This window comes from Scyliorhinus canicula, chromosome 7, assembly GCF_902713615.1.
Source record: "Scyliorhinus canicula chromosome 7, sScyCan1.1, whole genome shotgun sequence".
Taxonomy (NCBI): Eukaryota; Metazoa; Chordata; class Chondrichthyes; order Carcharhiniformes; family Scyliorhinidae; genus Scyliorhinus; species Scyliorhinus canicula.
This window is the reverse complement of record NC_052152.1, coordinates 28,437,927-28,461,013: the sequence shown is the minus strand read 5'-3', so window position 1 is coordinate 28,461,013 and position 23,087 is coordinate 28,437,927. Positions and strand designations below refer to the sequence as shown.

Sequence of the window (23,087 nt, the reverse complement as noted above, 5' to 3'; positions counted from 1 at the left end):
TGACCCCTAACACACCCGGCCCCTTACCCCACGCCCCCACCTCCTTCCTCCCCGGAGCTTTCTACCCCCTTTCCTCCCCGGAGCTTTCTACCCCCTTCCTCCCAGGAGCTTTCTACCCCTTTCCTCCCCGGCGCTTTCTACCCCTTTCCTCCCCGGAGCTTTCTACCCCTTTCCTCCCCGGAGCTTTCTACCCCTTTCCTCCCCGGAGCTTTCTACCCCCTTTCCTCCCCGGAGCTTTCTACCCCCTTTCCACCCTGGAGCTTTCTACCCCCTTTCCTCCCCGGAGCTTTCTACCCCCTTTCCTCCCCGGAGCTTTCTACCCCCTTTCCACCCCGGCGCTTTCTACCCCTTTCCTCCCCGGAGCTTCTTCTCCGCCCCTCCCTTCCTCCGATTCCTCCCTTTCTTTCCAACGGAATTTCATTCACCAAACTTTTAGCACTCACCAGATCTTAACAACCCTCATACAACATACATTAAAATGTAAGCATTATTTCTATTTTTTTTGGTATATCACAAAATACCATTTATACATGGCATGAGAATTGACTTCCACGAGTTCTAGAATTGGAGAATTATTACTTGGTGTTTCTTGATTTGCCCATTTAGGTTTTCTAGAAATTTTCTAATCTTTATCAATTTTAAGCATCATTAATAATTGGTGTATAAGTTAACTTATTGAATGGTTGGTACATATGGTCCTGAACTCCCATTTGTTTGGCCATTTTCAAAATGGTGGTGGGACTGACGCAATGTATTGACCAAACTTCTTCTTCAAGGACCTTGCTGGTGTTGTTCTTGGTACTGCAACTTTATTTCTCTATAGAAGCATTCCCTTGATGACGCAATAGAAATACGGTTTTCTGTTTATGACCATTGACATAAACCCACCAGTTTCTGAGGCACACAGGTTGCCTTGAGCGCTTATCCTCCATGGGGAAAAATATTTATATGTCATATCAGTATCCTGCCCCCCCCCCCCCCCCCCCCATATCCTTTGATCCCTCTATATGTAATTCCTTGAAAACATACAATATTTTGACCTCAATTACTTTCTTTGGTAACAAATTCCACAGGCCGACCACTCTCTGGGTGAAGAAATTTCTCCTTATCTCAGTCCTAAATGGCCTACCCTGTATCCTCAGACTGTGACCCTTGGTTTTGGCCTCCCCACCATCGGGAACATCCTTCCTGCATCTACCCTGTCCAGTACCGTTAGAATTTTATAGGTTTCTATGAGATCGCCCCCTCATTCTTCGGAATCCAGCAAAAACAATCCTAACCGATTCAATCTCCTCATGTGTCAGTCCCGCCATCCCAGGCATAAGTCTGGTAAACCTTCGCTGCACTCCCCTCTATAGCAAGAACATCCGTCCTTCGATACGGAGACCAAAACTGTACACAATATTCCCCGTGTGGCCTCACGAAGGCTCTATATAATTGCAACAAGACATCCCTGCACCTCCACCTGAAACCCCTTGCAATGAAGGCCAATTTATAATTTGTCCTGCGCACTGCCCGTTGCATCTGCATGCTTATTTTCAGGGGCTGGTGTACAAGGACACCTGGGTCAAGTTGCACATAGCCACTCAGGTAATAATCTGCCTCCTCCTGTTTTTGCTACTAAAGTGGATAAACTCACATTTATCCACATTATACTGCATCTGCCATGCATTTGCCCACTCACTCAACTTGTCCAAATCATACTAAAGCTTCTCTTCATCCTCCTCGCAGCTCACTCTCCCACCCAGCTTTGTGTCATCTGCAAATATGGAGAAATTGCATTTAGTTCCTGCATCTAAATTAATAACATACATTGTGAATCGCTGGGATTCTAGCACTGATCCCTGTGGTACCCCGCTAGTCTCTGCCTGCCACTTTGAAAAAGACTGTTTGTTTATTCCAACTTTCCTGTCTGCCAACCAGTTTCATAACCATCTCAATGCACTACCCCCAATCCAATGTACTTTAATTTTACACGCTAGACTCTTATGTGACACTTTGTTGAAAGCCTTCTGAAAGTCCAGATAACCAACATCCACTGGCTCCCACCTCATCAACTCTACTAGTTACATCTTCAAAGAATTCCAGTAGATTTGTCAAGCATAATTTCCCTTTGGTAAATCCATGCTGACTCTTGCCACTGTTTTCCAAATGCTCTGCCATTAAATCTTTTATAAAGGACTCTAGCATATTCCCCACTACCAATGTCAGGTTGACTGGTCCATAATGTTTTTTTCTCTACCTCCCTTTTTAAATAATGAGGTTACATTGGTTGCTCCCCAATCCATAAGAATTGTTCCAGAGTCTATAGAATCTTGGAAGATGATCAGCAGTGTATCCACTATTTATAGTGGGGCAGCACGGTAGCATTGTGGATAGCACAATCGCTTCACAGCTCCAGGGTCCCAGGTTCGATTCCGGCTTGGGTCACTGTCTGTGCGGAGTCTGCACATCCTCCCCGTGTGTGCGTGGGTTTCCTCCGGGTGCTCCGGTTTCCTCCCACAGTCCAAAGATGTGCAGGTTAGGTGGATTGGCCATGATAAATTGCCCCTAGTGTCCAAAATTGCCCTACGTGTTGGGTGGGGTTACTGGGTTATGGGGATAGGGTGGAGGTGTTAACCTTGGGTAGGGTGCTCTTTCCAGGAGCCGGTGCAGACTCGATGGGCCGAATGGCCTCCTTCTGCACTGTAAATTCTATGTAAAAAAAAAAGGGCCACTCCCTAAGTACTTAAGTACTCTGGGCAGTAGTGTCACTGTTTTGGAAGAAAGTTAGAATTTTCCATAGGATATCTAGATAGCTGAAACAGCATTGCATTATTTCTGAGTTATGGAAGTCTCTTCAAACATTGATTGATAATGATGTATTATTCTGTCCTGTTGTAATGTTCTCTAAAATTCTTATGGATCCCAGATAAGGACAGAGTCTGGTTTCAAAGTTACTCCTTGCAATTGGTAGTTTGCAGACAGACATCCACAAGGCTTGTGCATGAATGCAATTTTCTTTACTTTTCCAGTGGAAAGGTGATCAATGGGGCAAATGGTGAAATTAAACCTGTGGTGGAGGTGAAGGCACCTGAAGATGTGGCTGATACCACTGTTGTTGTACAGGAGGAACCAATTGTGAAGAATGCCTATCTGGTAATACCTGTTTTTCAAGAGGAACATCTAAATGATAATCCTGGTGAGTACAGATCCTCTTTCTCCCCCATTTCCATTTCCTAACTTTATTCTTCTACTTTTCTCACCATTGAAGCAAATTGTCACTTAGGATGAGAATTGATGAATCCTCTTTTTTGAAGGAACTGTCCATACTTGTAAACATTTTAATGTGGATCTTGAACTGTGTAGTGTCATATCTGCCATTAAAAAAGGCTTTGAGTATACTTTTTGTAATATTAGTCAAATGTAATTTTTAAAATTAAACACATAGCTTGAATTTAAACTAGTGAATGTGCTATACTATATCAAAATTGCACCCTTATTTTGTTTTTGCAAATGTATTTGTGGATGACAGATAATGCCATTCTTTCAAAAAAAGATAACCAACCTTCTCCTTGAATCTCTACAGTTCCTTGTGCTGATAGTGATCAGGTTGGTGCCTCATTCTAATATATACTTTATGACTCATCTCACGCTTTTCCATACTCCTATTGAACCGGGATTGAACTGGTTTACTGGAGACAGAGGTGTGAAGGTTGTCCTGGGCTTTGGGTTTACAGATTGTGGCAGTTTGCAATTCTGTTGAGCCCACAGTGCCCAGATTTTCCCTTAATCTGTTTGCTAGAATTTAGGTTGTTAGATTTGCCCTTAATCTGTCCTATTTATCACTGTAGCGTTACATAATGGTGAATGTCCTCAATGTGAAGATGAGACTTTGTCTTCACTAGGACTTTGTCACTCCCACTGCAGAGGTTGCTGTTTGAGATGTGTTGCTCCTCAGTAAGCTGCATGAAAGTGGCATTTTGAACGGCATCAAGATCTGTATTTATGTTGTACATGTGGACTGAGCTAGCCACGGAAATTAGGGGGTGTCCATTTCAGTACAGGTATGGCGCAATAACTCTTAATTACCACCAAATAACCTCTCTGACACTGAAAATTAACTTTTACAAGTGTGGAGTCTAATTCCTTCAGCTTTTAATTATTGTTGCCAATTCAAAAACTAACTACATTTTGTTTCTCTCTTTTCTCAAATCTTTCTTTCCCATCCTTCATTTTCTCTCCATACTCAAATTAATAATTTACTATTTGATCTTGCCCTTTCTGATTCAAACTCTGTGCTGTTTGTTAACAATTCTTCAGTCTGATTGGTTGGAGAGCTGCACAGTTGTTTGCCCTGTTCACACAGGTTCCAGATGCCCTTGCAGCAACTTGCCATGCAAAAGCTCATCGAAATTAAACAGGCAAGTCTAATGAATGGCGTATGCTATTTGTTTGCCGGTTACAGTAAATTCTGATCCATTGTGCTTTTGGTTCCCTTAGCATTTCCTCCAAGTAGTATTCAGCATGGATTTGAAGGCAGACTGATTTATCAGTTGAAAGGGAAGGTGGTAAGTAGGAATCAGGAAGATTCTTTGGCCTTGTTTGAAGTGAAGTCGTAAAAGCTCCATGTGAGATTGCAGGTACCGTGCCCATCCATTAGTGCACCACTAGATCAGAATTTTGGGTTGTTGCTTGAAAGGTATAAGTACAACTTTATCAGGCTGTTGCCTGTCTGAGGGACAGCATACAAAAATGGTGGGCGCAAGCTATGGATGTTGCTGGTATTGCCTGTGTCTTGTCCTGAAACAATGTCTAGATCCTTCCTGATGGGCTCCTTAGCCATTTCCTTTATTGTTACATTTACAATTGAGTGACCACTTAAGACATTAAGAATCAATCACATATCATGAGTGAAAGTTTAGGTGAGAAAAGCCAGTGGTTTGGAATCGGTTGGATTTTTACAATAATCCACTGTATTTCAGGCCAGATTTAGGCCAGAATTCATTTTGCCAAGGTGGGATTTGAAGCCTCAACCTCTTGGTTGCTAGGTGGTACCATAACCATTAGGCTACCATACCCACACCCAGAATTACGTAGTTCTGGCATTCCTGATTATTAAAAATTACATTCTTAATATACTTTTACGTAAGGGGCTGGTTTAGCTCACTGGGCTAAATCGCTGGCTTTGAAAGCAGACCCAGCAGCACGGTTCGATTCCCGTACCAGCCTCCCCGGACAGGCGCCGGAATGTGGCGACTAGGGGCTTTTCACAGTAACTTCATTGAAGCCTACTCGTGACAATAAGCGATTTTCATTTCAAGGTAATTTTTGAACAGTATCAGAAGTCTTGACCTGCTGTACTGCGTACATCTATGAAACTAGTAAATTATTCATTATAGTTTAAAGTCGTTTCAAAATCAAATTACTCCGAGGTGGAGAACTGGGTGCCCTCATTAAAACTTACATATTTGAAGATACAGGTTAAGCATCCCTTATCCGAAATTCCCAAAACCGAAAAATTCTAAAATCCACACTTTTTTTCGAGAGCAATTCCCAACGTTCCGCACATGCGCAGTTCCCAACGTTCCGCACATGCGCAGTTCCCAACGTTCCGCACATGCGCAGTTCCCAAATTTCCGCACATGCGCAGTTCCCAATGTGCACTGCACCTGCGCAGTGTATTCTGAAATCTGAAAAATTCTGAAATCTGATGCACACTCGGCCCCAAATATTTGGATAAGGCGTTTTTTAACCTGTGCTCGCTTTAACTATATTCATAAAACTTCACTAGATTGCGGTGAAGAACTTTTGGTGCTGACAGAACTGAAAGATTTGACATGTGGGTCTGACTTTGGTTATGACTGTTGCAGAACTTGTCAGTGAAAGGATTGAATTGAACCTAAGCAATCTAGTTAATGTTGCCTCTAGTGCTGCATCTGGCATGATTAGTTGAATCCCTGGGTTTGTGACCCTTATGGAAAAATATCTGAAATAGAATCATAGAATCCCTCCAGTGCAGAGAGAGGACATTCGGCCGTTGAGTCTTCACCGATCCTCTGAAAAAGCATCCTACCTAGGCCCAGACCTCACACTATACCCATAACCCCACCTAGGGCCAATTTAACATAGCCAATCCACCTAACCAGCACATGTTTGGACTGTGGGAGGAAGTCGGAGCACCCGGAGGAAATCCACGCAGACACAGGGAGAAAGTGCAAACTCCACACAGACAGACACCCGAGGTCGGAATGGAATCCGGGTCCCTGGCGCTGTGAGGCAGCAGTGCTACCACTGTGCCACCATGCCACCCAAAAAAGTAGAAAATTCTGGAAATGTTCAGGAGGCCTGTCGAGGGAGAAGCAGAGAGCATTTCAGATCATTATTTTGCCTTTACAAAAAATCTGAGTTGAAAACCACACCTGGTCTCTTTTCCCTGAATAATTCATCGCAAGAGTCATGCATATAGAATGCATCTGATGGTTCATTAGAAAATGCAATGAAAATTGCTGTAAATATCACTGAACCAGCGTGCGAAATCATTGTCAGTTTCTCGAGCTGGACGGGACCGATAGGTCTTATTCAGGAACTGTACATCTCGAATATGCACTAGTTTGAACGGGGAAAAGTGATAGAAAGATTTGTCAAATCTGCAACCCACCATTGACTTCCTCGATGAGGAATGCAAACTGAATAACCTTTCTGAAAATCATAATAGAACTTGGAAATGTGGTTGATTCGTTCTCACCTAGGTGAAATGAATGGCGAACTGCAGCGAAAGAGCAATTTGTGATCTTGAAATCTCTGCGGCAGAATTTTAGGAAAAGTTGAAACTGTGCGAATGCCAAAACAAAATGAGGGAAATTATGCTGACCCTCTATAAAACTCTGGTTGGGCCAGAACTAGGGTATTGCGTGCGGTTCTGGTCACCGCACTTTAATTTGAATGTGTGTCCTTGAGAGTTGAAAGGAGATTTACCAGAATGGTTCAATGGGTGAGAGATCTTGGCTACAAGGCTAGGTTGGAAAAACTGGGTTTGTTCTTCTTGGGGCAAAGAGATTGCAGGGTGATTTGATAGAGGTCTGCAAGATAATGAAAGGTTTAGATATTAGATATTACATATGGCAGACTGAATAGAGCTGTTCCCTGATCATAGAAGCACTCGGGGACACAGATTTAAGGTAAGCCATGTGGGGGGCTGTGAAGAACTTCTTTATATAGTGAATTATATTGACCACAGAACCATAGAAAAGTTACAGCACAGAAAGAGACCATTTAGCTCATGACATCTGCGCCGGCCAAAAAAAATCTAGTTGCCCATTTTAATCCCACCCATATTGGGTTGCAAATTAGTGGCAGGAGGCAGAGGGTGATGGTCGAAGGTTGTTTTTGTGACTGGAAGCCTCTGGCCAGTGGTGTACTGCAGGGATTAGTGCTGTGTCCCTTGCTGGGTCGTGACCAGCGTTGGGTTGCGGGTGGGTGTCAGAAGGGTCGCGGAGCTGAGGGTCACAGTGGAGTTCCCGAAAGATCCCGGCGATGTTGCTGAAGATGAAAGCTCTGCCATTAGCAGCACTGCCAGCCGAGCTGTCCTAAAACAGCTGCAACACTGTTATCTACCCAGAACTGTGAACAGCAATGTCTACATACCAGAGAGAAAGTGAGCCCTTTTTGCCGAGAGGCGTGAGTGAGTTGTGGAGCATTGTACAAAGATCTGTGATTCAGGTTCTGTTTCCACTCACATTGTTTTTTTTTTAATAAACAATTTTATTGAGGTAGTTTTTGGCTTTATAAACAGTTACAGACATCCTCAGAAAGAAAGCAAAAAAGGCAAAAATGTGCAAACATCCACGTACTTTCAATACTTCCATCGTAACATATTGCACAAGCCCGCTCCCCTCCCACCGGTACTACCTGCCATATTTTCCCTCCTACTCTACCCCCCCCCCCCTGCAGACGCTCACTCTCCCGCAAAGAAGTCAATAAATGGTTGCCACCTCCGGGTGAACCCCTGCACAGATCCCCTCAAGGCGAACTTAATTCTTTCCATCCCCAGGAAACTCGACATGTCCGCAAGCCACCACTCAGTCTTCGGGGGCTTTGAGTCCCTCCACGCCAATAATATTCGTCGCCGGGCTATCAGGGAAGCAAAGGCCAACACATCGGCCTCTTTCTCCCCCTGGACGCCCGGGTCTTCCGAAACCCCAAAAATTGCCACCCCTGGACTCATCGCCACCCTTGTTTTTAGCACCTGGGACATGACCCTCGCAAATCCCTCCCAGTACCCCCTCAGCTTAGGGCATGCCCAAAACATGTGAACATGGTTCGCTGGTCCTCCCGCGCACCTAGCGCATTTGTCCTCTACCCCGAAAAATTTGCTCATCCGAGCCACCGTCATATGGGCCCGGTGAACGACCTTAAATTGGATCAGCCCGAGCCTAGCACATGTCGCGGTCGAATTTACCCTACTCAGGGCCTCTGCCCACAGCCCATCCTCCATTTCCCCGCCTAGCTCCTCCCCCCATTTAAGTTTCAGTTCCTCTGTCTGGGACCCTTCCTCCCTCATGAGCACCTTATATATACCTGAGACTCTGCCCTCCACTTCTTCCCTCCTAGAGACTATTCTAGCGAGGATCCCCATTGGCGGGAGGCACGGGAAAGATGGGACCTGTCTACGAACAAAGTCCCGCAACTGTAGGTATCTAAAATCATTTCCCCTTACCAGCCCAAATTTCTCCTCCAAGCTCCTCAAACTCGCGAAGCTCCCTTCCAGGAACATATCACCCACCCTTCCCGTCCCTGCTTGCCGCCATACTCGGAACCCCCCATCCATACTGCCGGGTGCAAACCGATGGTTGTCGCAGATTGGCGCCCAGACAGATGCCCCCATCTCCCCCACATGCCTCCTCCACTGGCCCCATATCCGCAGGGTCGCCCCCACTACCGGGCTGGTGGTGTACTTGGCCGGCGGCAGCGGTAGAGGAGCCGTGACCAGGGCTTCCAAGCTGGAGCCCCTGCACGAAGCCGCCTCCACCCGCTCCCAAATAGACCCCGTACCCACCATCCACTTCCTTATCATAGCGATGTTGGCCGCCCAGTAATAATTGACCAGACTCGGCAAAGCCAGCCCTCCCTCTCTGTGGTTCCTCTCCAACATCGCCTTCTTCACCCGCGGAGATTTTCCCGCCCAGACAAAGCTCATGATCAGCCCGTTAACTCTTTTGAAGAAGGACTGTGGGATAAAGATCGGGAGGCACTGAAAAATAAACAAAAATCGAGGGAGGATTGTCATCTTTACAGTCTGCACCCTCCCTGCCAGCAACAGCGGGAGTGCATCCCATCTCCGAAACCCTCCCTTCATTTGCTCCACCACCCTGGCCAAATTTAACTTATGCAGCCTGCCCCAGTCTCGTGCCACCTGTAATCCCAAATACCGGAAATTTTCCTCAATTAGCCTAAACGGTAGCCCTCTCAATCTGTTCTCCTGGCCCCTTGCCTGGACCACAAACATTTCACTCTTGACCGTATTTAATTTGTATCCTGAGAACTGGCCGAACTTCCTCAGCATTCCCAGTATAGTTCCCATCCCGGCCACTGGGTCCGACACGTACAGGAGCAGGTCGTCTGCATAAAGAGAAACCCTGTGTTCAACCCCGCCCCTCACCATCCCCTTCCATCCCATTGCGGCTCTCAGCGCAATCGCCAGTGGCTCTATGGCCAGCGCAAACAGCAGCGGGGAGAGCGGGCAGCCCTGTCTGGTCCCTCGGTACAAACTAAAGTACTCCGACACTTCTCTGTTGGTCCTGACGCTGGCCCTCGGGGCCTGATATAATAATTTGATCCAATCCCTCCCCGAACCCAAACCGTCCGAGCACCTCCCATAGATAGTCCCACTCCACCCGGTCAAAGGCCTTCTCGGCGTCCATTGCCACCACTACCTCCACCTCTCTACCCGCCGGGGGCATCATTATCACATTGAGCAATCTCCTCAGATTGTCCACTCACATTGTTGAGCAATACTGCAGACTCTTTGGTTTCAGGAGCTTGGGATCAAGATTATTTTCTCGATACAGATGTATGACTGAGCACTTGGGAGGCAATGGGTTAATTTCCCTTTTCCTGCACTGAAGGGAACTTCTGGTGCCACAGGACAAAAAAAAGGCCTAATTTACATCCGCAGCCTTACCATGAATAAACTACTGTGAATCTGTCCATTCCACGTCCGGAGAAACACTCTGAACATCAGAAGGTGAGAGGTAGAGTGACAGAGAGTTAAAATGGGGCAGGCAGATTTTGAAGCACTCCATGGTTGGGTTTTAACAATATTATCAAAGGGAACAGCCTAACCTCCATCTCACTATGTCTATGTCACTACTTCTCAATATCTCTATCAGTCTTCCTAAATACCTTTGTAATTCAAATTCTACTTTGATGTAAGAGAGTGCTGAAGTAATTGAGACAGAAATGATGCTGGGGGAAGAAAAACAAAATTGGTTGATAGAGATACACAGAGAAAATTGAAAGAGTAGTTTGGGAACGGAAAAAAGAGAGAGGCAAACAAGGAGTGGGGAGCGACTGGGCCAGATAGGAACAGAGAGAGAAACAAGGAAACAGCACGGTAGCACAAGTGGATTAGGCCAGCACGGTAGCACAAGTGGATAACACTGTCGCTTCACAGCTCCAGGGTCCCAGGTTCGATTCCTCGCTGGGAAACTGTCTGTGCGGAGTCTGCACTTTCTCCCCGTGTCTGCGTGGGTTTACACCGGGTGCTCTGGTTTCCTCCCACAGTTCAAAGACGTGCAGGTTGGGTGGATTGGCCATGCTAAATTGCCCTTAGTGTCCAAAAAGGTTAGGAGGGGTTATTGGGTTACGGGGATAGGATGGAAGTAAGGGTTTAACTGGGTTGGTGCAGACTCGATGGGCTGAATGGCCTCCTTCTGAACTGTATGTTCTAGGTTTATGGGCCGTCTTCTCTCTTCTCAAATAAATTCCTTGTGATAAAGGTAAAAATGGGAAGAAGAGTCATACATTAGGAGAAATCCAAGAGAAAAGAGACTTGCAATGCATAAGGGAGACATTGAAAAGGGGAAATAATGGCACAGGCATGGGAATGAAGCCAATCAGATACGGTGGGAGATGCAGAGTGACTTTCAGGGACATGGACATTGATAGGGAGAGAGTGAAACTGAAATTATTATGGATTGCCCAGACATTGTGGGCGGGGGGGGGGGGGGGGGGGGGGGGGGGGGGGGGGGATATCTTCTTTGTGCTTCAGTTACTCTGCGCCGGTGCAGCCGAGGGAACACTTCCTCCTGTCTCACCCAGTCTGAGGGAGGAAGGTTGGATGAGACAGGATGCAAAGTCAATGTAGTGAAAACGTGAGAACCAAGCAGGCTCACCTGTCTTATTAACGGATAGCAAACGTGGTGTGGGTCCCGAAAGCCTGCAAGTTGGCAAAAGTGGGTCCCCGGAAAAAAAAGTTGGAAAAACACTGTTCGAGTATGCATTGATGATCTAGACATTAAAGTCTAGGATCAGTAAACTCACAGATGACACGAAAATTGGCAGTGTGGTAAATAGTGAGGAGGAAAGCCTTAGATTATAGGATGATGAAGACAGGTTGGTCAGATGGGCAGAACAGTGCCAAATGAAATTTAACCCTGCGAAGTGTGAGTTGGTGCAAGGGTGGAAGAGGTGGGAACCACCTCAACATTTAAGAATAATTTAAATAAGCACTTGAAACTCTATAGCATGCAAGGCTACGGCCCAAATGTGGGAAATGGGATTGGAATAGCCAGGTGCATGATGGCTGGCACAGGCACAATGGGCCAAACGGCCTCTTTCTGTGCTGTAATACTCGATGTCATCTTCCAGCACCTGGTCCATAGCCTTACATATTATAGCACTTTAGGTGTAGATCCAGTTACCTTTTAATTGAGTTGAGGGTTTCTGCCTCCACCACCAAACCAGGCAGCGAATTCCAACACCCACCACCACCCTCTAGGTGAAGATGCTTTTCCTCATGTCCCTTCTAATCCTTCTACTAATCACCTTAAATCTATGCCCTCTGGTAATTGACCTCTCTGCTAGGAGGAACAGGACCCCCCTGTTTACTCCATCCAGGCCCCTTATAATCTTGTACACCTCAATCAGGTCACCCGTTAGCCACCACAGTTCCAAGGAAAACAACCCCAGCCTAACAGTCTTTCCTCATAGCTGCAGTTTTCAAGCCCTGGCAGTGTTTTTGTGAATCTGCTCTGGACTCTCCCGAGAGCAATTATTATTATCCTGTAATGTGGTACACAAAATTCCAGCTGTGGCCTAACCAGTGTTTTATACAGTTCCATCATTACATCCCTGCTTTTGTATTCAATACCTCGCCTAATAAAAGAAAGCATTCCATATGCTTTCCTGGCCACGTTGTCATCTGTCCTGCCACCTTCAGGGATCTGTTGACATACACTCCAAGGTCTCCACTTCCTCTACCCTTCTCAATGTCCTCCCATTTATTGAATATTCCCTTGATTTGTTTGTCCTCCCCATTCCATTACCTCACCCACCTCTGAATCATAGAATTTACAGTGCAGAAGGAGGCCATTCAACCCATCTAATCCGCACCAGCCCCGGAAAGAGCACCCCACTCAAGCCCACACCCCCACCCACCCTTTTGGACACTAAGGGCAATTCAGCACGGCCAATCCACCTAACTCTTTGCACGTCTTTGGACTGTGGGAGGAAACCGGAGCACCCGGAGGAAACCCACACAGACACGGGGAGAACGTGCAGACTCTGCAGACAGTGACCCAAGCCAGAAATCGAACCTGGGACCGTGGAGCTGTGAAGTAACAGTGCTAACCACTGTGCTACCCATTGGATTGAATTCCATTTTCCACTTTTCTGGCCACTCAGACAAACCATTGGTATCATTCTGGAGACAACATCTATCCTTTTCACTATCAACTACATGGCCAATTTTTGTGCCATCTGTAAATTACCCGATCATGCCACCCACATTTAAGTCCCAAATCATTAATTTACACAACAAGCAGCAAAATACTACAAACAGCACGGGACCCGACACTGAGCCCTGTGGACCACCATTGGAAACTGTTTTCCATTTGCAAAAACATTCATCATCCATTACCCTTTGTTTGTTGGACCGGTGGCGCAGTGGTTAGGTTCGATCCCGGCCCCGGGTCACTCTGTGTGGAGTTTGCACATTCTCCCCATGTCTGTGTGGGTCTCACCCCCACAACCCAAAGATGTGTAGGATCGGTGGATTGGCCATGCTAAATTGCCCCTGCTAAATTGCCCCTTAATTGGAAAGAAAGAATTGGGTACTTTAAAAAGAAAAAAAAACCTTGTTTGTTGTCACTGAACCAATTTTGAATCTAACTTGCCACATTCCCCTGTATCCCTTGGGCTTTTTACTTTTCTGACCAGTCTGCAATGTGCAACTTTGGCAAATGTCATACTAATATCCATGTAGACAACATCTACTGCACTACCCTTATCAATCCTGCTTCCTCCAAAAATTTGATTAAAGAAATTTTAATTCTTCCCTTAACAAAACCATACTGACTATTCCTTATTAATTGACCTGGGACTTGCTACCTACAAGGGTGGTGGAAGTAAGGACGATGAATAATTTTGAAAGGAAATTGAATAGGCATTTGTGGGAAATAGAGGGAGATAGGGAAGGGATGGGACTGACTGGATTGGGGCCTGCAACAGAACTGGCATATACTTGACGGGCTAAAAGGCTTCTTTCTGTGCCATAGTGAATCCATGAAACTCCATGAAAGAGCAATGCTTTACTCCTTTCCAAACTTTTTAGCTGACCACTATTTATTTGGAAAGATTATTGTGCTTGGCTGTGAAATATGCTACAAAATCTTTAGAGATCTGCTGATTTCCATAGTTTCTATCTTGTGTTCACAAAATATCAATTTTGCATTGGCATCAGGATCTTGCGAGAACATATGTGCAACTGCTTTCTGTGGACAGGAGATAGATCTGCTTACACTGTGAAGTGGATGACTGAGATCAATGCTGCTGAAAATCTATCAAAATGCCATGGCTGGAGGCAAATATCCTGTTATTAAAATTGCTGTTGCCAAGCTATATGTCAATGTGTGTCTCAACTTAGCTGTGCAGGCTAATATTTTCAGAAGCCCAAGTACCACTCACAACTGCGAGACAAAAACCCATACGTCTGTAGAAGGTGTACATCTAGAAGATGTATTCTGCCAGATCAAAACCATTGCTAGAATTCCAAGTGAGGGCTATGCACTATTCCCTCCCTGCCCTGTCCCCCAAGCATATATTTTAATTCTGTATTCAAGCAGACTGTTGGGCCGTGCGTGTTGTGATGTGTTTACTGTTAAATCTGATGACTCAGCCTGTCTGGCGATCAGACAATTAAAATATTAGAATGGAATAAAATTTAATCTCTTGCAGTTATAGTTATTTGTCATCAAGCCTGTCATACAATAGTGACTACACTACAAACAATAAAAGTACTTAATTGGCGTGTTGTAGAATAATTTCTATGTAAATGCATGACTTTACGAGGTTTTTGGATGTTTAACTAGTTAAAGGTTCAATATAAGTACAAATTGTTCATACAAGGGCAGTACAGCATACTCAGTCCATTTGATTTTGTCAGTTATACAATTTATGCGCAATTCTGCCGACTGAGAATTGAATGTACAAATGGAATAGAATCAAAGCATGGCTACATCAGAGGGGGAAGTCATTCAGCCCATCGAGTCCCTACTCTGCAAGAACAGTTTAGCTCCCCTGCCCTTTTCACTTGCTTTGTGTACTCCAGTAGCTAATCACCAGTTGTGTAAAATATGTGTTTCCTCGTGTCGCCTGTGATCCACTTTAAATTGCTAAATCAGTGAATTCTGGTCTTGACACTCTTGTCAATGGGAATAGTTTTCTCTCTCGCTCTCTCTCTATGTCTATTCCCCACAAAATATCTCTATTAAATCGCCTCTAAAACTTCTCTTCCCTGAAGAGAACAATGCAAGCTTCTTTAATCTATCCATGGAACTGAGTCCCTCATCTCTGGAGCCAATCTCATAAATATTTTTCTACACTTAAGTCTTGACATCCTTATTAAAGTGTGGTGCCCTGAATTGGACGCAACATTCCAGTTAAAGGTAAACCAGTGTTTTATAAAGGTGCATCGTAACCTTTGTGCTGTATGGTGTGTTTTTTGATTCTTAATTTTTAAAATTACGTGCATTAATTTTTGGTAAAGAGCAAAACTGAACTTGTGATGGTTTGAATACTTATGTCAGCTATTGCCTCTAGATTTTCATTTTCTTTTTTTATTCAGCCAATAAGGAGAATTTAACTGCGGAAAGTGTAGCAACAGCACAAATTAAATCCCCAGCTTTGAGTGACAAAGAAGATAGTATAACTCCGTCAAGACGAAAAAGCAAAAAACATAAACACAAGCATCACCACAAGCACAAAAGCAAAAAGAAGAAAAAGAAGAGGAGAAAGAAAGACGAAAAGAGAGACCACTCTCGGTCTCGCTCAGGATCTTATTCGAGTCTAAAAGCACAGTCAGGCTTGCAATTACAATCTCCGTCTGAGTCACCTGTAAACAATGAATATAGCAGCGGAAAGAATAAAAATATCTTCCTTTTGACAAAATCAAGCAGAACTCAGGCAAATAAAAATGCATTTGATGAAGTAGCTGATACAGATATTGCTGCAACAGTGGGAGTTGGGAAAGAATGTTCTGTGGCTGAAAAGAAACCATCGCTACAGGAAAATTGTAGCAAAAGTCTACCTGTCAAAGAGAACAGTGTTGTTGCCATAAATGTTGGTAAGGAATGTACTACAGTTGGAAATGTTCCTGGATTATTGGCTGCAACGTTAGTCGATGAACAGAATCAAGAATCCAGATTGTTTCATCATGGTGGTTTGGACAACGTACAGTCAAAATCTACTCAGACTGTTGAAGAAAAAAGTAAAAATGACAGAACTGAGACAAGGAAACCAAAAAGAAGTCGGTCAAGATCTCATTCAAAGTCAGTGAAACATCGCAAGTCCCAATTACATTCCCACTCCGAACATTCTCCTGTGAGGAAGTCATGTGCCAGCTCAAGTAGTCGGCATCAGACATCCCAGAGTTCATGTTCCAGGAAAGGATTGTCACCTGTTCGACTTCGGTCAAAGTCAACCTCAAGAGAACAGAAGAAACACACAGAATCATCCCCAAAGTCTAAAAGGAAACAGTCTAGGTCTCATTCTATAGCAAAGACTGAACAAAAGTCAAAATCAAAATCTCGGTCTCCTTCAAGGTTACACCGTAGATCAAGGTCACCCTCTATAACAAGGACCAAATGGCAATCAAAATCACGGCCGTGTTCTAGGTCGAGTTCACGTTCAAAACACAGGAGTAGGAGTCCTTCAGGATCTCCCGTGAGATCAAAATCCAGAGCCAAACGATTGCACTCACCAAGACCTAGATCAAGGTCCAATGACAGGAGATGTCATCAATCAAGTTCTAGACTGTACCAGAGTAGGCTTGTGAGGACACGGAGGTCACCTGATTGGCGGAGGAGGTCCAGATCTCCTGTAAGGAGACAGAGCGCTAGCAGAACACCTGAACGCCTCACAGACTTGGGTAAGATGCAATTGGTTTCTTAAATGTTTCCTTCACCACTATACTTTCTTTTCAAAGAATGGCAGGGATTGGCTTTCTCATGATGGGAATGTAAGAGCTTGAATATATACTTATTAAGCAATAGTGCTTAATAGTAAACAAAACTGCACTACCACACAGTGCACGCCAACTTTAGCAACTTTAGTGAATATTTTCCCTTTCCACATTGGCTATTTTTGTGGCATATCAGTTTGAATGACCACAATTGGGAAGAAACCACTTCTAACATTGCCCAGATTTGGTTTGGATAAGATCCGCATACCTAGTAAAGTAGAGGGACTGATATCCCATCAGCATCTCCTGGATTCAATCTTAGAAGCCAACATTCTTAAGGGACCATGAACTGATAGTGGACCCTTTCCTTGATTTTGCAGTCTGTGTTGTTGTGAAGTTTTCATTAATGACGGCCGTTCTTAAGAGTTGTAATTTACCACATCCAAAAAGACTATTTTTGAGGGAAGGAGAGCAAACATGTAAGTTATCGTGATCTAGAATTGAGCGAAAATATACTGAGGATTTATATTTCTTACAGATAAAGCACAGTTGCTAGAAATCGCAAAAGCCAATGCTGCAGCCACGTGTGCCAAAGCTGGTATGCCGTTGCCAGCAAACCTGAAACCTGCTGTGCCCCTTGTTAAACATGTGATCACCAAAAAAATAGGTTGTTCATCAATACAAGAACTCACAGAGGTAAATCTTTTTTTTAACGTTGTAATCTTTTACCTTCTGATATCTCCGTGTTTTCTTGGTTTCGACAGACCTCTCTGGCTTAAAGTGCTGGAAGGTTAATGACCTATTGCCATATCTTTCTGTTTGAAAGCGCACAGCAGTGGCCTGGGGACAGCTCTCTAAGTCTGAATTTTGTTTCTCTTTCCATACTGTGGATCTGCTCAGTCAGCTGAGATTGGGAACTTGACAGTCATTGTCTAGACTCAAATGTGAAGTATGATCAGAGAACTGGCGGGTGGCCAATGTCCATGGAACCGTACTGCAGGAGCAAGGTGGTGGATGTGGGGAGGGAGTGGAGGGGTGCTGGGGTGGGGATTAAAATTACAGAAGAGGTTAAGGGGTGACTGAGAATGATAAGTCCTGAACACAATAATGTTACAATGATCTTTCAGGGTTACCTGAGCTAGGAAATGCAAATGACATAACTGGAGAATAGATGGAACTGGGAAAACATTTCACAACTCTGTAAACAACTATTGAGCATACTGTATATTTTTAAGCCTGGACTTTGCAGTCAGTCACAAAGCAATGGTGCTTACTGCTGCCCTCAATAAAAAGAACAAAGAACAATACAGCACAGGAACAGGCCCCTCGGCCCTCCAAGCCTGTACCTGTCATGATACCAACCTTGGCCAAAACCCTCAGCACTTCCTTGTGCCGTATCCCTCTATACCCATCCTATCCATGTATTTGTCGAGATGTCTTTTGAACGCTGTTAATGTATCTGCTTCCGCAACCTCCCTCAGCAACGTGTTCCAGGCACTCACCACCCTCTGTGTATTAAAAAAAACAAAAAACCTGCCTTGCACATCTCTTCTAAACTTTGCCCCATGGACTTTGAACCTATGCCCCCTGGTGACTGACCCCTCCACCCTGGGAAAGCATGCCTGCCCATCCACTCTGCCCATGCCCCTCATAAGCTTGTAGACCTCTACCAGGTCACCCCTTAACATCCGTCGTTCTAATGAAAACAGTCCAAATCTATCAGGCGCTCTGCATAGCTAACACCCTCCAGACCAGGCAACATCCTGGTAAACCACCTCTGCACCCTCTCCAAAGCCTCCACATCCTTCTGGTAGCATGGCGACCAGAACTGTGCGCAATACTCCAAGTGCAGCCGTACCAAGATTCTATACAACAGTAGAATGACTTGCCAGTTTTTATACCCGATGCCCCGTCCAATGAAGACAAGCATTCCGTATTCTTTCTTGACTACCTTGTCCATTTGTGTTGCCACTTTCAAAGATCTGTGGAGCTTCACACCCAGATCTCGCTGACTTTCTATATTCCTAAGAGTTTTGCCATTTACGGCGTATTTTGCCTCTATGTTAGATCTACCGAAATGTATTACCTCACATTTGTCTGGATTAAACTGTTTGCCATTTCTCTGCCCGAGTCCCCAACCTATCTATGTCCTGCTGTATCCTCTGACAATCCTCAACACTATCTGCCACTCCACCAACCTTGGCGTCATCTGTGAACTTTCTAACCAACTGCCAACAAAGAAATAGTAATCTGTTTGTGAACTTTCTCTTGCCTGACATCAATTTCAATCTGGCTGAGAGTCAAGGGGATCAGCAGTGATGGCATCAAGCAGAGCAAGCAGCCAATCATGTTGACGTATACTCAGATTGCAAACCAAGAAGTAAAAATTACTGAAACCCTTCATTTAAATTTTAAATTTTACATAGTATGAAATATACAATTGGGGCATGGTGCATACACATAAATTAAAGGTCAAATATTGTAAACAAGCTTTTTTAAAAATTCAAAAAGGCAGATTGTCTTATCATAATGGAAAATGTGCCATTCAACATGTACATCATTCTCTCCTGTTCCACATTCTCCTCCCCCTCCCCACATTCTCCTCCCCATCCCCACATTCTCCTCCCCTTCCCCACATTCTCCTCCCCTTCCCCACATTCTCCTCCCCTTCCCCACATTCTCCTCCCCTTCCCCACATTCTCCTCCCCTTCCCCACATTCTCCTCCCCTTCCCCACATTCTCCTCCCCTTCCCCACATTCTCCTCCCCTTCCCCACATTCTCCTCCCCTTCCCCACATTCTCCTCCCCTTCCCCACATTCTCCTCCCCTTCCCCACATTCTCCTCTCCTCTTACTTCACTCCCCTCTTTCCTCCCCAGTTTCCTCCCCTTCTCCTCAACCTGGCTATGTCCTCCTCAACCGACTCATGCCCCCCCCCCCCCCCCCCCCCCCCCCGGGCAGTGTCCTCCACAACCTGTCCACATAATCCTCAACATGTCCACGCCCTCCATGCCTCCCCATGCCACGCCCTCCATGCCTCCCCATGCCACACCCTCCCCGCCTCCCCATGCCACGCCCTCCCCGCCTCCCCATGCCACGCCCTCCCCGCCTCCCCATGCCCACGGCATCCCCATGTCCCCGCCTCCCCATGCCCACGGCATCCCCATGTCCCCGCCTCCCCATGCCCACGACCCTCCCCGCCTCCCCATGCCCACGCCCTCTCCGCCTCCCCATGCCCACGCTCTCCCCGCCTCCCCATGCCCACTCCCATCCTGCCCTTGCCCACGCCCTCCCCACCTCCCCTTGCCCAAGCCCTCCCCGCCTCCCCTTTCCCAAGCCCTCCCCACCTTCTTTGCCACGCCCTCCCGCCTTCCCTTTCCCACGCCCTCCCGCATCCCCTTTCCCACGCCCTCCCTGCTTCCCTTGCCCAAGCCCTCTCCGCTCCCCTTGCCCATGTCCTGCTGGCCTTCCCGTCTCCTTTCCTCGAGCCTCTTCCCCTGCTTCCTTCCTTCCCTCCTTTCATTTCTAGACCTTTCTTTACTTAACTCCTGACCAAGCAGTGGATGTACCATCTGTGCCATCCTGGGAGATGTGATGGGATTAAAAAATGTCACTCTCAACTCTATGCAAGGTTTCCTTGCCTTGAAGATTTAAAGATTTGATTATAGCATCTTTCATAGGTTTTCTTTTTTTCCCATGTTTATATTCCTCTTTTTGTGCACTATCTGGTTATTTCTTCCTTAGAAATGCAAGAAAATTGTTGAAAGCAATGATGGTGAACTGGGTAGCGAGCCTCATGCCTCTGAAGAGGATGAATCATTCATTAATCAACCAATTAAAGTTAATGAACTGAAATCCATTTCTTTCAGCTTAAACGTAAGTAATATATTTTTGCAAACTGTTTAGATGTTGGTTATTTGGTATTTTCTGTTTGATCAGCTATTTAATGTAATAAACAGGGATAGCCCCCCCCCCCCCCCCCCCCCCCCCCCCCCCTCCCCCCCAGTTGCCTAATAGGTATAAAAAACCTCGGTTGTGGCACAAAGCCATGCACACCAGAAGGTCCCAAGTTTCATTTTCATTTTCAGTCACTGCTCAATTACCTGGTCTCAGTTAGGCTGACCATTGGTGTTTCAGCATCTCCAAGTGAAAATAACCAACCAGATAAGTGGCCTGCTGATGATTACTGGAATCAGGGGCTGGATTCTCTGCCCCACCGCGCCACATTTCTGCCCCGACCCGCCGGCGGGATTCTCCGTTACGCCGGCTGGTCAATGGGGTTTCTTATTGTGGGGCAGCCCCACGCCGTCGGGAAATCCCCGGGCGCCGGCACAATGAAGAATCCCGCCCCGGATGTGAGGAATTGTCACTTGTTTGTGGTGCCTTAGGGTAGATAGTTTCTGAAGAATCATACTGAAGCATAAATAAGTACCTTCAGGAAATTTGGGAATGGGATAAAAAGAAAATGCAGTTTCAAGACTATCATGCAGTATTACTGCATTAGAGTAAATTTTCCAATTTTAAACTGCCACCATGAAGCTTCACCTCTTAAGGAAAAACTTGTTGGGAAATTACTTGCATAGGGCTAGAAAGTACTCCTATTGACGAGTTATCCCTGTAATGCCTTTGATGAAAGTGACAACTGAACATGCTGAAAGTGTTTCACCAGGGTTGTTGAATTCAGACAGGTCATGAGGTAGTTTTTCTTTACAGAAGATGGACTGCGGGATTCTCCACCGGCGGGATCCTCCGTTTTGCCGGCAGCGTACCCACGCCCGCGGGTTTCCCGACGGCATGGGTTGGCCACAGTGGGAACCCCATTTGCCGGCTGCGGGAATGGAGAATCCCGCTGCCAGCGGGGCCGCGCTGCACCGGAAAACGGGGCAAGTGAGACGAGAATCCGGCCCAGAATATTTCAAATCTATTAATCCGTGCAAGAAATCTTCAAAATAAACAGGTGTTAATTGTCTAATGTTATGAATATATAAGAACATTTTGCAAGGAATATAGACTTCATTGAATAAATATGCTTTAGTAAAATACGGTAATCTTCAAATCAATTATATATAACATATATGTCTGCACACTTCCTTTTTGCACCACTTGATTTCCTATTTTCATGTTTTTGCCTCATTTTGTGATAGTTTTTCAATTCAAAAATCCTATGTCCATGTTTAAATTAATTTTGCCTGTAACATCACTTTGTACAATCGCAATTGGCAGCTTCCTCACTGTCTATGTCAGCTTAGCAACCCACTTGTTTTTCCCTAAAATTTCACGCTGAATGATAATTAAATACTTCAACTTTATTCGTAAAATATCTGAAAGTTGTAATGTGATCTTAAATTTATCTTTGTTTTGTGACTTTTTATTGTTTCCGTTTCCACTCTCTCCCACTGCTCTCTCTTTCGTGAGCAGTCAAGTCTGGGGTCCCATTCTGAATCTCCCTAACCTATTCTCACTGAACTACAAAGTTTTGCTAGTTGTCTCTTCTATCAATTTACTGTTACTGTCCTTAATAGCCACTGGCTTCTTCATAGCACAGGAAGGAGTCATGCTGATCTGAAGTTTGACTCTTTGATGAAAGTTGCTTAGATTTTCGACTGAACTGAATTATATGAAGTGCATCTATTTACACTGATATTCTGTAGTATTTGACTTTTGTCCATATGATTTATTGACTAATGGGAGACTTTACAAGGTAACAACAGTCTTTATTGACAGATTTTTCTCAGGATTATAAAAGTAGTTGTTTGAAGGTTCTGTTAAATGAGCCATATGGACTAGGAAGAGCCAGGCTCATTCCCAATCCATGCCAAACTAGCTGATCTCAGCTGGAACGGCAATAGGTGCAATGTATTAAGCCTCGGAATCTTGGAACAGAGAAGGGAAAACAAAAATGGTCACGGGGTTCTCGTTCTTGATCACTTTTCGGGGACCTCTGGAAGGTTGGCCACATATAAATATTGTTTAGGACCGGTTGTATTGTTGGAAATAACTGCTGTCATTACCTATGCTGGCTACAGGTGTAGAATGGTCACTTAGATGTGGTAGTTTGGCACTGAAAGTACCTTTGGAACAGTATCTCGCTGTGAGTTGATATCTTTGGGCGAGATGGGAAGAATATTAGAGGGGGGCGGGGGCGGGAGGGTGGGGGGGGGGCGATGGGGGGTTGCGGGGATGAGTAAAAGCTTGTTATCTTGAATCAAAATTGTTTCTTAATATGTTTTTCTGCCATCCCCTCAGAATCCAGTATTTAAACCATTATCCAGCTACCCACAATAGAAAGCTATTGCAGGTGCTATGTCTACAGCATTGAAGATTGTGGTCCAAGGTTGGTTCCAGTGAGCACATTGAAATTCATTTGGTGCTGGGTTATGTAGTTTCAGAGAAGTCTACCTGAAGCACCAGATGGCCGTTATTTACTT

At 45.2% G+C, this 23,087-nt stretch overlaps 1 protein-coding gene across 11 annotated transcripts in view; it reads left to right on the top strand.

Moving 5' to 3' along the window:
* Positions 1 to 23,087, top strand: part of LOC119968812 (protein SON) — a 106,532-nt gene that overhangs the window by 35,098 nt on the left and 48,347 nt on the right. For all 11 annotated transcript variants that reach the window (XR_005461249.1, XR_005461247.1, XR_005461248.1 and 8 more), the window contains exons 2-5: positions 3,015 to 3,181; positions 15,326 to 16,627; positions 17,199 to 17,356; positions 20,404 to 20,535. Coding sequence is in view for 5 of the 11 variants with exons in the window: in XM_038801629.1 (XP_038657557.1) it covers positions 3,015 to 3,181; positions 15,326 to 16,627; positions 17,199 to 17,356; positions 20,404 to 20,535 (1,759 nt within the window). In the remaining 6 variants the exon portion in view is untranslated. The remainder of the gene's footprint in view (positions 1 to 3,014; positions 3,182 to 15,325; positions 16,628 to 17,198; positions 17,357 to 20,403; positions 20,536 to 23,087) is intronic.